The 14,492-nt window shown below is 45.5% G+C and overlaps 3 protein-coding genes and 1 long non-coding RNA gene across 4 annotated transcripts; 3 read left to right on the plus strand and 1 right to left on the minus strand.

Moving 5' to 3' along the window:
- The first annotated feature begins 299 nt into the window (after positions 1-299).
- Positions 300-7,195, plus strand: LOC123447960 (protein TPLATE). The gene is made up of 7 exons (XM_045124709.1): positions 300-1,530; positions 2,889-3,485; positions 3,951-4,312; positions 4,463-4,763; positions 5,041-5,163; positions 5,892-6,347; positions 6,452-7,195. The coding sequence occupies exons 1-7, from the start codon at positions 406-408 to the stop codon at positions 6,950-6,952; spliced, it is 3,465 nt and encodes a 1,154-aa protein (XP_044980644.1). The 5' UTR covers positions 300-405; the 3' UTR covers positions 6,953-7,195.
- A 163-nt stretch (positions 7,196-7,358) lies between these two features.
- LOC123447961 (putative pentatricopeptide repeat-containing protein At4g17915) lies at positions 7,359-9,843 on the plus strand. Its single transcript, XM_045124710.1, has 2 exons — positions 7,359-9,482; positions 9,600-9,843. The coding sequence occupies exon 1, from the start codon at positions 7,657-7,659 to the stop codon at positions 9,037-9,039; it is 1,383 nt and encodes a 460-aa protein (XP_044980645.1). The 5' UTR covers positions 7,359-7,656; the 3' UTR covers positions 9,040-9,482; positions 9,600-9,843.
- A 502-nt stretch (positions 9,844-10,345) lies between these two features.
- Positions 10,346-13,276, minus strand: LOC123447962 (putative B3 domain-containing protein Os04g0347400). Its single transcript, XM_045124711.1, has 3 exons — positions 12,468-13,276; positions 10,846-11,180; positions 10,346-10,804 (listed from the first exon to the last, which is right to left on the minus strand). Exons 1-3 carry the CDS (start codon positions 12,916-12,918, stop codon positions 10,580-10,582), a joined length of 1,011 nt encoding a protein of 336 aa, XP_044980646.1. The 5' UTR covers positions 12,919-13,276; the 3' UTR covers positions 10,346-10,579.
- LOC123447963 lies at positions 11,040-11,561 on the plus strand. The gene is made up of 2 exons (XR_006631576.1): positions 11,040-11,131; positions 11,266-11,561. It is a non-coding gene; the product is annotated as an uncharacterized LOC123447963 (long non-coding RNA).
- Positions 13,277-14,492: the final 1,216 nt, after the last annotated feature.

Below are 14,492 nucleotides of genomic sequence, written 5' to 3' on the forward strand. Positions count from 1 at the left end.
TCCAATGGCGTATGTGTCTGGTGTGGATATCTAGGTTGGCTGGTGGTGCCCCTTTGTGGGTTGTATCGACTTTTTCCTGTTTTTCCGTAACTAAGTAGGCAAAAATCTTCTTTATTATTGAGATGAGACAAAGTTTTTACCTCTGTTTAAAAAAAGATTATTTTCATAATTGTTAAACAGTTTTCTATTGTGTTAATTATATTTTTGTTCATTTTATTGATATATTTTATTTCTAGGACAAATGATAAAAGAATTCATCTTACTATAGGCTGAAACAGTACACCGACCCTGCTCGTGCTCTGGCACTCCCCCCTTCCCTCCCAGATCTGCACGACCACCGCTCCACCCCCCCCCCCCCCCCCCCGGCTTCGGCGATCGCCGGAGCCAAATTGCGGCGGCGGCGAGATGGACCTACTCATCGCGCAGATCACCACCGATCTCCGCTCCTCGGACGCTCTCCGGCAGTCGTCAGCGCTCTTGCAGGCCCTGCAGCAGTGCGCCGCCGGCCGCGACGTCTCCGCGCTAGCCCGCACCGCCGCCACCGAGATCCTAGCGGCGCCCTCCTCCGCCGTCTGCAAGCGCCTCGCGCTCGACCTCCTCCGTGCGCTGCCCCTGCCCCCCGATCTCCTCGACCCACTCCTGCTCTCCTCCCTACGCTCCGACCTCTCCTTCCCGGATCCCGACGTCGCCGCCTCCTCCATCGCCTCGTTCCCGTCACTCCCCTCGCACCTACTCCCAACCCTCCTCTCCTCGGCGCACGCCGACATCGCTGCCGCTCTCTCCTCGCCCGCCGAGTCACTCCGCCTTGCCGCCGTCACCTCCCTCTCCTCCCTCCTCCCGCGCGATGACCTAGCGCTCATGTGCTCCACCAACCCCTCGCTCATGGGGCACGCCACAACCTGGTGGGGTCGTCTGACCGAGCTGGCCTTGGACTCTGCAGACGCAGTGGCAGCCGCAGCATTCGAGGCACTTGCTCGGCTGTTCCAGGAGCTTGACGCGCGGCGTATGAGCCGGCTTGCTGGGGACAAGCTCGTTGATGGAGAGGGCGCGCTTGCTGTGCGCGCCCAGTGGGCAGCCGACGCCATTGACTTCATCTGGTCCAGGCGAAACATGCTCATTGCTCGATCCATGGTGATGCCCGTTGAGAGCTTCCGGGTCACTGTGTACCCTCTTGTGCATGCAGCAAAAATGGTTGCATCTGGCGCGGTGAACATCCTGCGGCAGATTGCCAAACCAGGAGACACTACAATAGCCGATACCGTAGAGGCGAGTGCGGAGAAGTTGGTGGGGGTGTCTGACATTGTCTCGCACTTGCTTCCTTTCCTTAGCTCACTGGAATCGCCACTGGTATATGAGGTGGGGATCAATATGCTCTCGCTGGCAGATGCGCCTGGAGGCAAGCCGGAGTGGGCTTCAGCTGCCATTATTGCAATCCTGACACTATGGGACCGGCAAGAGTTCTCGTCGATGAGGGAGACGATTGTCAGGGCTGTTGTGGCGAATCTGCATCTGCTTGATCTTGGAATGCAGGTACTAAATCAATTGACTTATAAGAGCAATTCTACTTAGTCTGATTAACTCGATGATTGTTGTTTACTAATTTCCCACGGTAAATCTACTGGTTGTGTCTTGTGCCCAATGCAATGAGGCAACTACTGGATTAATGATCCTGGAAGTGGGCATTGATAGTGGTAGCCAAGTTTGTATGAAGTAATTTTGGAGGCTTCTAGTTTCGTGCAAATACATGGATTTTTCTGTCATCAATTATACATTGAAACATAGCCAGCCTTTCAGCCACATAAGCTATTGTTTGAACTAGAGTCTGTCAAGTAATAATTCCAGTTACACACAATTCTACTAGTTAGTTGTTTTTAGTGCACAAGCCTGAAACGAAACCATACAGATCTGAAGATTTAAAACTAATATTATAAATCTCAATTCTCAGTATCATGAAGAGTTATTAGTTATCAGATTCATAAATTCTGATCCCAATGCTGACATTCTTGTTTGAACCAAACAAATTAAGTCTTATCCCATATGATCTCCTATTTCAGTCTTATGTCAAGAATCAAAAAAACTATTTTATCATTGTTAGACTGGTAAATCAAATGGCACTTTAGTAGGTTGTATTTCCATCTGCTGATTGTTGTCTGTTTATTTTGACAAAAAATGTTATTATGAAATGCTAGTATACACCTTTATTTATTACATTTTTCATCATTTGATGTCATATCTTAAATACGGCAAGTAAAAATCTTGCTTGTGTAGCGCAACTACTTTGTTAGTGTATTCCTTAGCATTAGCATTACCTTATGACTTACATTATTATAGGTACTATATCACAAATCAGAATTTATTTATTATTCTACCTTATCGGCTAAGCGTTGATTTGTATTGTCATGATAGATCAGTAACTAAGCAACTTAAGCCCATAGGTGATACAATGTAGTTTGCTCGCTATCCATTCAAATTCAGCACAGACACATTACTTAGCATATAATCATCATTTCATCAATATTTATAACATGTGGAGTCAATGCAAAATGGTTATGCATCATTACTTTGATACGTGGTTTAGTAGTATACAATTGGCATCTTGCTTACCAATTAATGCTACTATGTTCGGAAAGTAATTCTGGCAACTAGTTGCCCATACACCCCATATTCTCCTTTTCTTTTTCTTTCTCTTTTCTGAGTATCTAAAAAATGTGAAATAATTCATTGATTGGAGTCATGCCATATCATGTTCTAGCAGATCTTTACCAGTTTCTTCCTTCCATGCATAACTTGTGAAGAAGATAGCGAGAGGGACAGTTTCAGTTCAGTGAACAAGTGTTGTGCAAATTTGTGTTCAAGATAGATTTACAAAAGCATGTTCTTTGATGCAGGTGTCTCTGTTTAAAAGGCTGCTTCAGATGCTGAAAAATTTGAGAGCAGAATCAGATCGCATGCATGCATTGGCATGCATTTGCCGAACTGCTCTTTGTGTTGATCTTTTTGCAAAGGAGAGCGTTCGAAGAGGCCAGAAGCCCGTTCCAGGAACAGATGTGATATCTCTTTTTGAGGATGCAAGGGTGAAGGATGATCTAAACAGCATAACAAGCAAAAGCTTGTTCAGAGAAGAGCTAGTTGCCTCACTCGTTGAAAGTTGTTTCCAGCTATCTCTTCCACTACCTGAGCAGAAGAATTCTGGGACAGAGAGCAGAGTTATAGGAGCATTAGCCTATGGAACTGGTTACGGTGCGTTGAATTGGACAGAACCTGCTTTAGATGTGGTGGAAGTTTGCAGGCCTTGTGTTCTCTGGGACTGTGATGGGCGTACCTATGCAATTGATTGCTATCTGAAGTTGCTTGTACGGCTTTGTCATATATATGATACCAGAGGTGGCGTAAAGACAATCAAGACTGGTGCATCTCAAGATCAGATTCTAAATGAGACTAGACTTCGAAATTTGCAGCTACAGCTTATCAGGGATCTTCGCGAGGTTATGATTCATCTCATTATTTTCATATTCAAACACATTTTGTTATGCATTTAAATACCAGTTGGAGGTAAGGTGCGTTTTTTATTCATTACTAACGCGATAGCATAATATTTTTGTTTTGCTTGATCCCACCTAGTTCTATGCCAATAAATTTCCTATTCATTACTAATTCAATGTAAGGCGTGGGCTTTATACTCTTATTTATTAGTACTAACTCAATGGCACCTACTTTGTCAATGCTTTACCTGTGTTTGGATCTGACTATGCCTGCCTTTGCTTGGTTTCCTTGTACACTTTGTTCTTCTTCCACTACAAATAGTTGCAGCTTAAACCGTGCCATTTTGTAAAGCTTGTTTTCTTGTTAGAGATGATTGATAGAAGACCAATGGTGTCATTAATTCCTCAGTACCTTTTGTTAAATCCAGATTGGCCTATACATTTATTAAATGTGAATAAATGTTTCAGGTTCATACCTCAAGAATATCATCACGGCTGATATGGGCAATTTCTGAACACTTTGATCTTGAAGGTCTTGATCCTCTTTTAGCTGATGACCCAGAGGATCCTCTGAATATCATCATATCTAACATGCATAAGACTTTATTCAACACCGATTCCTCTGCCACTACATCAAATAGGATACAAGATGTGCAGGCTGTCCTCATATGCGCTCAGCGTTTGGGAGCCAGAAATGCAAGAGCTGGCCAGCTCCTCAGTAAAGAATTGGAGGAGTTCAGGTCAAGTACTTCGGCTGATTCTGTAACCAAGCATCAGTCACGTTATGTCTTACAGATAATAAAGTATGTGACGAATCATCCAGATAACAGGTGAGGGTTGCATCTTCAAACTAAATACTTTACATCAGGTTGCACTATTTTGCAGAAGTTCTATATCTAAAAAAAAAGAAATACTCTACTGGAACATGCATTTGGAGAAAGAATCACCTACCATTTTTAACTCTCCAATATTTCATCCAGGTGGGTTGGTGTCGGTGATGCTACAGGAGATTACCCTTTTAGCCACCACAAGCTTACAGTTCAGTTTTCAGAGGCTGCTGCTGCACAAGATAGGAAATTGGAGGGATTAGTTCATAAGGCTATTCAGGAGCTTTGGAGGCCCAATCCCACCCAGTTAACTCTCCTACAGACAAAGGGTATCGGTGCTTTGCACAAAGATCTTCCAAAAGCATGCACTCTGACTGGCAGCAGCGATCCATGCTACATTGAAGCATATCATTTGGCGGATCCAACTGATGGCAGAATCACCCTGCATCTAAAGGTATAACCTGATCAATGATCTTTTCCGTGTACATTTAACATAATTTCTATTTATCTGTACTGCTGTGTTATGGTTACTGTTGAACACTGGTTAGGTTAGGAACTTTATATTTAGTTATTGCTCCTGTGTAGTTTATGTGCACTTTGCCACCTGGTAAAATGGTGAGAAATTAAAACAACTATTTGTGTCTGCTGACATATTACTTTGCTATAAGCCATAGTATTATTTGACTTGGAGTTGTATGATTGTCCTTTTTTACTAATGTACACTTTTGCAGATTTTGAATTTGACTGAGCTGGAACTCAACAGGGTGGATATCCGAGTTGGGCTCTCTGGAGCATTGTATTATATGGATGGATTTTCCCGCACTGTTCGCCACTTGCGTAATCTTGTTTCCCAGGTGCCTCCACGATCTTGAAATGCCTATTTTGCATATGCTTTTACCGTGCAGTTTAATTTCAATTATGTATCATCATTAAATATTTTAAAATTTGACAGTAATTTTAAGAGTTTGTCATTAGTCAGAATGGGCAGGCAAATCTAGGGCTGCAGGTAGTGGTATTTGAATGTAGTTTATAGTGAAACATTTTCTTCCTCGGCTAGTGAACTTCTCAATCTATTTCCTGGCAAAATTTACCACTACCTTTTAATGTAGTATACCTGTCTAGCCAGTTGAGTTCACATTATATTGCACACTAGATATAATGTGGTAGTTGAGACTATCATGATCATGATGTTGTTAAATGTAAGTGATCTTCAAAGAGCCAGGCCGTCTAGCATTGCGGCGGCTTTCAAGTTAGTGACAGTATCTTGTTTCCAGACGAGCTGCGCTTAAAATTTGTAGGCTATTGATAAAAATAGAATAGCGATAATAAATATTACTCCCTCTGTTCCTAAACATAAGTCTTTTTAGAGATTTCACTAGGGACTACATACGGAACAAAATGAGGGAATCTACACTCTAAAGTATGTCTATATACATCCATATGTAGTCCGCTAGTGAAACCTCTAAAAAGACTTATACTTAGGAACCGAGGGAGTATATCATCGGGCAAGTACTGTCATCACAGAGTAGCTAATCCATATTTGCATCTAATTTATTTGGAAAATGCCTCGTCAATTCTGCAGGATCCAATCCAAAGTAGTGTCACTGTGGGAGTTTCACATTTTGAGAGATGCTCTCTCTGGGTTCAAGTCCTGTATTACCCATTCTACGGAAGTGGAGGATCGGCAGACTATGAAGGAGATTATGCAGAAGAGGACTCACAAATGACGAGGCAGAAGCGTGCGCTCCGGCCAGAGCTTGGTGAGCCTGTTGTTTTGCGGTGTCAGCCCTACAAGATCCCTCTCGCCGAACTTCTCTTGCCATATGAATGCTCTCCAGTTGAGTACTTCCGTCTATGGCCAAGCTTGCCAGCCATGGTTGAGTGCACTGGCACATACACATATGAAGGTAGTGGTTTCAAGGCCACCGCTGCTCAGCAGTATAATAGCTCTCCTTTCCTCAGTGGATTGAAGTCCATTTATTCTAAGCCCTTCCATCAAGTCTGCTCTCATTTCATCCGAACAGTTGCTGGGTTCCAGGTAAGCATTTGATAGTCACTTAGACGGTGTTATGCCTCGGTCTTGATTCTATTGTGTGCAGAGTTACCATTTGCGTAAGGTTATAACACATGTATCTTCCACAGTTGTGTTACGCCGCAAAGACATGGTTTGGTGGGTTTGTGGGCATGATGATCTTTGGTGCAAGTGAGGTCAGCCGAAATGTTGATCTGGGTGACGAGACAACCACGATGATATGCAAGTTTGTCGTGCGTGCATCTGATGAATCTATCACAAGAGAGATCGAGTCGGACCTCCAGGGCTGGCTGGACGACATCACGGACGGCGCTGTTGAGTACATGCCCGAGGAGGAGGTGAAGAGCGCAGCTGCGGAGCGGCTGAAGATATCCATGGAGAGGATAGCACTACTCAAGGCGGCCAAACCTAAGATGCCTCCAGCGAAAACCGAGCAAGAAGAGGAAGAGGAGAAGAAGCAGAGCGAGGAGCTGGACGGGTTTGGGAACCCCAAGGGCCCCTCGACGCTCTCCAAGCTCACGGCGGAAGAAGCCGAGCACCGTGCGCTCCAGGCAGCCGTGCTCCAGGAGTGGCACCAGCTCTGCAAGGAGAAAGCCATGAAGGCACAGTGAGGCCTGGGGTTGGTTTGGGCTCCGCCTGTGTAATTTTGTATCTGCCTTTTCCTCAAGCCACATTTTGATTTCTTTTCTTTTTCAGCCGACATTTTGATTTTTTTGAGTATGTATAATCCTGCAGATTTCCTGATTTGTTCATTGTATTCACAGAAGATATTGTTGTACCACGACATGTTTTATTCTTTTTGTAACAATAGCTCAAAGCTTTAGTGTGAATGAGAATGATTTTTTCCTCCCGAATTTTTTGTGAATCATTTGTAGCACGATGATTTTTGAATCGATTAGGTGGTGAATTAATTCCTTCTCCTTGTGCAGACAAATTTTTGTCCACCCTGAAAAAAAGACTATTATGCTCACTGACTGTTGGGTCAGGCGAAAAGAAATGAACCCTACTTGTCTGTCTGTGCCGCCTATGACATGCATGGCCCACCTGGCGTTCTCTCTCTAGTCTGTCCCTCGCTGCGAGGTCAGCTAAGTGCGAACTCCCAACTCCCCTACCACCCGGTGGCGCCGCCGCCGCCGCCACCAACCTCTCGCCGCCTCCTGCAGCCCAGCGCTCTTCCCACAACAAATTAACAAGGCGCCGGCCTTGCTCGTCGCGAACTCGGCAAGTTGGTCTGGACAGCGAGCGAGCTGTATGGGAGTCGAAGCGAGCCCGGAACCGGAAGATAGTCTCGCGGCGAGGAGGAGGCGGAGGAGCAATGACCTGGGCGCGGACGCAGCTGTCCACGCGGCTGATGAACGTCTGCCTCGCGGCGCTCTGCCGCGGCGGCGGCATCGCCCGGGCAGAGTCCGTCCTCGTGGACGCCATCCGCCTCGGCATGCCCCCCGACGTCGTCACCTACAACACCCTCCTCGCCGCGCACTGCCGCGCCTCGGGCCTCGACGCGGGGTTCGCCGTCCTCCACCGGATGCGGGAGGCCGGGGTGAGCCCCGACGCCATCACCTACAACTCCCTCATCGCCGGCGCCGCGCGGAGGGGGCTCACGATGCGCGCCCTCGACCTGTTCGACGAAATGCTGCAGGCGGGGGTCGCCCCCGACGCCTGGAGCTACAACGCGCTCATGCACTGCCTGTTCCGGTCTGGCCACCCGGAGGATGCCTACCGGGTGTTTGCCGATATGGCCGAGAAAGGCGTCGCACCGTGCGCCACCACCTACAACACACTCCTGGACGGGCTCTTCAGGTTTGGTCATGCGACGAACGCGTACAGGATGTTCAGGTACCTGCAGAGGACGGGGCTCCCGGTGGGCATCGTGACTTACAACACTATGATCAATGGGCTGTGCAAGTCAGGCAAGGTGGGGTACGCCCGCATGGTTCTAAGGGAGCTTGGGAGGACCGAGCATGCCCCGAACGTCGTCACTTACACCACGGTCATGAAGTGCTGCTTTAAGTATGGCAGGTTTGATCAGGGGCTGGAGACCTTCTTGTCGTTGCTGGAGGGAGGGTACATTCCAGATCTCTTCCCATACTGCACGGTGATTAGTGCGTTAGTCAAGAAGGGAAGGATGGAAGAAGCAAACACCTACAGTGAGCTAATGATACGGAGTGGGTTCAGGCTTGACAGTGCATGCTATAATACGCTGATTTACCTGCGGTGCAAGGAAGGAAAGCTGGATGACGCGTTTGAGCTGCTGAGTATGATGGAAGAGGGCGGTCTGGAGAGTGATGAGTACACATTCTCAATTTTGGTTAATGGTTTGTGCAAGATGGGGCATTTCGAGGCTGCACATAAGCAGTTATGTTACATGGAGATAAGGGACATGGAATCAAATGTTATTGCTTACAATTGCTTGGTGGATGCACTCTGCAAATCTGATGAGGTGGATGCTGCCATCAAATTACTGCACAACATGAAACTCAAGGATGATTTTACTTACACCTCACTAGTCCATGGTCTATGTAAGGTTGGTAGGTATCATATGGCATCCAAATTCTTGCGGATCTGCTTGCGTGAAGGGAACAGCATTCTTGCATCTGCAAAGCGTGCTGTCATTGCTGGCCTTCGTAGTGCAGGTTTTCAGAATGACGTGAGGAAAGTTCGGGCAGCATTACGTATGGCTAGGCTGTTAAAACCATAATCCAAGGAAAACAGTCTGCAACTTCATTGGGTGGTCCTGCAGAATCGAGAAGATCAATTGAGAAGACAAATTGAAATTCGGAGATGATCCTGCATTAGATGAATGTCAAACATCCAGTTCGTGTGGCATAAACTGGAGGATGGAAAGTAGGATCATGCTATTGTTGACGGGTGTTACTGTTATACATCAGCTCTTGGAGATACCATATTGGCTGGCAATGTTGCAGTATGTAATCAGCATTGTCACCCTTAGAACCAAGCGTCATTTGAAATTATACAGCAGGAGAAGATGCAACATGTGACCACTAGAGTGGTCATGATGCCAGCACAGTATACGCAGGAAGTGATCTCTGCCTGGTCCACGCATCACCTTGGATGTGAATATTATTTGGATGGCGCTGATAAAATCCATGTGATCATTAGCATCCCAAAGTTTCAATAGAGGTAATTATGGATCATATATTTGCTATCAGTAGTTTTTGTTTAACGCAGTGAATACCCTATCGTCGTCATGGAGTTCAAATTTTGTGTGAAGCGTATTGCTAATTCCCCCTCTTTTAGGTGATCGGTGTGATGATTTGATCAGGATCCTGTTGCACCAGACATGATGCGCACACTGCAGTATAAGATCACAAAATGCAAATATTGGTACTTAGTACACAACAGTCGGTTTGTTCATCTTTTTTGCTTCTTTGTTTAATTCTTGTGAAGTGGCAGAAAAATAATCTTTTTTGGGAAACATCATGTAACAGCATTAACCCGTTGGAAGAAAATATGTATGCCAATGAAAGAAACATTAACAACATAACCGTGTTTCTGCTATGCTGCCTATTCTGTAGATTTGTCATTGGGCAGGCATGCTGCTGCCTATTCTTAAGATTTTGATTGTCTAACTTAAACCATCACCAAATTATTTTGGACCCTGATAAGTGCCACACGTGTGGCACGAAACAATTCCGTCATGACATTTTTTGATGGCAATTTTAGTTATCTGAGGATGACAACTTTAGTTGTGAAGCATGGCAACTTTCTGTTTGGATGGCAAATTTCAATATTTTTTGGGATTGTTTTTTTTTCTTATGGCAACTTTAGTGTAAAAAAACGTCAGGACTGTGTTATTTCGTGCCACACGTATGGCACTTATCGTTTGGGATTATTTTTTGTTGCACATTATATCGTTTGCTTCTTTTCCATAGAAATCATGCAAGTGTCTGTGGAAGTATAAACTAGTCCTGCATAGCAATGTCACATTCTTGTTATTTTTGGTTTATGCTAATGACATTTTTACATATCTGAGATCATTGATATGAATTCATTGTGTTCCATTTCATTCACCTGCCTCATATGGTTTCAGTTGCTGCTCTGTTTGTCAGTGAGTTTCCCATAGTCTATGTGATTACATGCTTACATCTAAAATGCATGCTATTTGGAACCCGAGACACTTTATTATCGTTATTTATACCAAAGCTAAAGGGACAAATCCAAGACAGTTTGAAAAAAGACATCCCACACTGAGCACCAGTAGCCAAAACACTTCATTATTACTCGGCCCGCCTTATGCTGACGTTGAAGGTGTGCTCGTCGACGAGGTGGAAGACACAGAGGTCCCCGACCTTGATCCCGTGGTGGCCGGAGAAGTGGCCCCACCCGGCCTTCATGCGTGCCTGGTCGCTTGTCAGCGTCAGCTTCACGGGCCACGATCTCCCGCCCGAGTCCTTGAGTATCATCAGCCGCTTCGTCGCGATGCCATTCATGACGCAGAACTTCTTCCCGATGTTCTACACGAGGCCCAAGCCAAAACAAACACTATAAGTTCATGGTGCATATCTATCTGACCTAGGGAGTATAGATTTGATTTTGAACCAGCTAAAGAACTTGCCATGTAGCTGTAGCGAATGTTGCAAGGAGTTGCCGTCTTGGCGTAGAAAGGGAGGGTGCCGGTGTAGTCAGACTCCTTGACCTCCGTTGCGATGCCGGAGTGGGTGTCCGCTTGGGCGTACTTCTCTGTGGTGGCATCTTGCTCGCCGTCATTGTCTTCCATCAGAATCCTGCGAGGTTTATACTGCTTCTTCACCTGTATGGCACCATCACCGGTAAGGCTCCTGTCACTGATCTTCCTGGTTTTCCGAGCATGTGTGCCACCTGCGAAACATGCAAGATAAGCCCCATCGTTGACCTTCCTGATTTTTACGCTCGCTATATCTACCTACTCGGTATATATGTGCAGATTTGTTTACACAGAATATTGGAAATGGTGAGCGGTGTTTTATCTGTACGTATGCAGGAGATGTATTTTCGGGACACATCGAGGTACTTTTTTTTGGGTATGTAGTTCTCTGAATGGGTGAACATCACCTATTCACAATGATATCCCTCCTTTAGCACATGTGCACCATTGATTATCATAGTGATTTATTTGACATTCGCCATATTTCTCGCACATATCCACTATGAGTTATGGTGTAGCTGTTCTTTTTTCTGTAAAGGATAAGTTTGGGTGTAGTTGATGAGTGTGGAAGTATACCTCTATCCATCAAAAGGAAAAATCATTCTATATATTTCCAATATTTTTGGTACTCCACAAGTAAGCGTAAAGGGTCTGTTTATAAGAAGTGAGACTGTCAAACATCAACACTTGCAAGCTGTTGTAACCCAGTTAATGAAATTAACATCCCAAGCACACATTTATAAGAGCTGAGAATATGGAATATTATTAGGGCCTCCTTTAATTCAAAGGAATTGCGTAGGAATTTTGGAGGATTACGATCCTTCAGAATATTTCCTACGTGGGTTGTTTGATTTGTGATTGCAATCCATAGGACTTTTTTAGAATTTGTTTGTACTCCCTCTGATCTATATTAGTTGTCGCTCAAACGGATGTATCTAGACACACGACAACTAATATGGTTCGGAGGGAGTACTAGACTACTAGGTTTCATAGGAAATTCCCATCCACTCCTAACCTCATGTGAACAATCCTACGCATCTTTGTGCACAACCAAACGACCATATAATCCAGTAGTTCTCAATATGCCACGACACTCGATTCCTGTGTTTTTTCTGTTCAACGTTTTACAAATAATGTGAATAAAAAACGTCCTGAAATTCAGATTCTACATGATCTTGGCTCCCTTTAATTTTTTCATGAGGTACTTTTGTTAAAAACAAAGAAGCTTGTTATTCTCCGTGTGTGATCATACTTCATATAGAGCCACACTGTTAATTTCTTAAAGGTAGTACTCTCTTCGTCCCAAAATAAATGACTTAAAAATGACTCAATTTTGTACTAAAGTTAGTGTAAATTGAAGTCACTTTTGAGTCACTTATTTTGGGATGGAGGGAGTATAAACTTGACAATTGCAACGTGATATCTTTGCAGGAAAAACACAATCACGCATAAACTCATTCTGAGAAGAAGAAGCGACGTACCATGGCCCTTGGAGGTAGGCTGCGATCCATCGCCAGTGCTGGACCGCTTCCTCGGTGCTGTCTGCTCTAACAATGCGCCGGCGACAACGAGGTCGTCGTCGTTCTTGATGCACCCGGATGTCTCGAACACCTTCACGGTGAACACCATGTTCCCTTCGTACTTGAACACAAGGAAGTTCTCTTCCTCCAGCCTGTTGGCCCTCACGAACTCGGCCCAGCCACTGGCGAAGTAGACGTCGCTGTCGCCGCCATGGCCGTCTCGGACCACGTCGACGTGCCAGAACTTGCCCAATGGGCTCATCAGGGTGGCTCGCCGAAGCCCTGGCTCCGCTGCCAGGTGCCGCCGCATGAACTTGGCCGGGATTGGCATCTTCTCCATGAAGTCCATGAAGAGCACCTTGAGGAACTGAGGCTTGCCGCCGGAAGCCTTCCGGTTGCTGTCAGCGGCCATTTTTCTATTGTGTGGAACGTGCAGCAAGTTTTTCCAGAGCACAAACCGAGGAGGAAGACGAAGAGGAAGAATAGCAAGGGAACAGCTATTATAGGCGTTACTGTAGATTTGGGGCCAATATGTTTAGCATTGAACATGGGAATTAATCTGGCCGTCATGGAATGGCTTCATTTCTCTTTGGCGAATTAAAATCTTTAGCTGGAGCCTTCAGAGCATCCGGTAAAATTAAAGAGCGACGGTAATATATTTTGCTACTAGTAAAATTGGAAGAATTATAGAAGTCGCTGGATTGCCGTGACACGTCCTCACATGGTTGAAACTTGAAAACAATAAAATTTGGTAGCAAAGTGCACTCGATTACACAACACAGAATATAAGAATGTACGGGGAATAAAAGTTTCTTTTAGTCTCTCTCTGATTATTTGGAGGACCGAATTTCTTTTACATGTCTTTCTTCGGGAACATGAGTTGTTTGGTTTATAGGATTGAATCATATAAGTATTCCTATGCGTCAATTCAAAGCACCTGATCCACCACCTCCCTCCTCGGTTGATCTCCCTTAAATTCGGCATCTGGGGCGTTCGATTCTTTAGCATGGAAACCCTACGAGCAACATTTTCTTCTACACATGTAACATTGCCGCTACATTATTTTCTCACTGTATTTTAAAAACATGTAGGAAAATTGTTTGAACATAATAGAACACACCATGTAACATTTTCTTATCCATGCGACAAACTCATTGGTTGCAACGAATCGGCAAGGGAAATCATCGCAAAAATGTACCATAGAACTAATCCAACGCATGCAACAACACGAAAACAATTTTACAGCACGAACATGACAATGCAAAAGATGTCAATGATCATTTTGCCATCCATTTGTACAAGTAAAACGTACACAAGGTTGCGAATTGTCAAGTGTCAACACAACCTATATACAACCTAAAAATTCTCCTTGCAACATTCATTTTTAACAACGACCTCAGAGCATCTACAACTGGACCCCTCAAACCCTCCTCAAACGTCCGGACACGCTGCCCGGTCACTGTCCGGTCACAAAAAAATTGATCCAGACAGATCTCTCAAACTGACCTCAAACTTCCGGGCTGACTGGCACCTTCCATTTCTAGCCCGAATATGAGCCGGATATGGGGAGCCCGGACGCGCCCGACTGGCCCGCGCTGGCCCGCATCTACGCCACATATATTTGTCCCATCCGCTCACCGGACCAAACCCTAGCCACTTTATTCCACTCCCCTCCACTCACATCCGTCACCCAAGCTCACATCCGGCATGGCTGGCAGCGGATCGGAGCCCTTCACCTCCAGATCCATCGACCACCAACTCGTTCCATGCGGCCCCAAGGAGGAGATGGCCGTCCGGCTTGCGCTCCACGCTCCCGGGAGGCGGCCACACGACGGCAGCGCTCAGACTCACAACGTCAGTAATCCATTGCTTCCACACAACTGGTGCTTGGATCCGGCGTTGCTGCCTCACCGGAGGCGATGTGGTTCATCTGGCGTCTGAATGCCGTGGCGAAAGCGCAACCACTCCGTTGGCGCGTCGAGAACG

The sequence above is a fragment of the Hordeum vulgare genome, chromosome 4H (genome assembly GCF_904849725.1).
Source record: "Hordeum vulgare subsp. vulgare chromosome 4H, MorexV3_pseudomolecules_assembly, whole genome shotgun sequence".
Lineage (NCBI taxonomy): Eukaryota > Viridiplantae > Streptophyta > Magnoliopsida > Poales > Poaceae > Hordeum > Hordeum vulgare.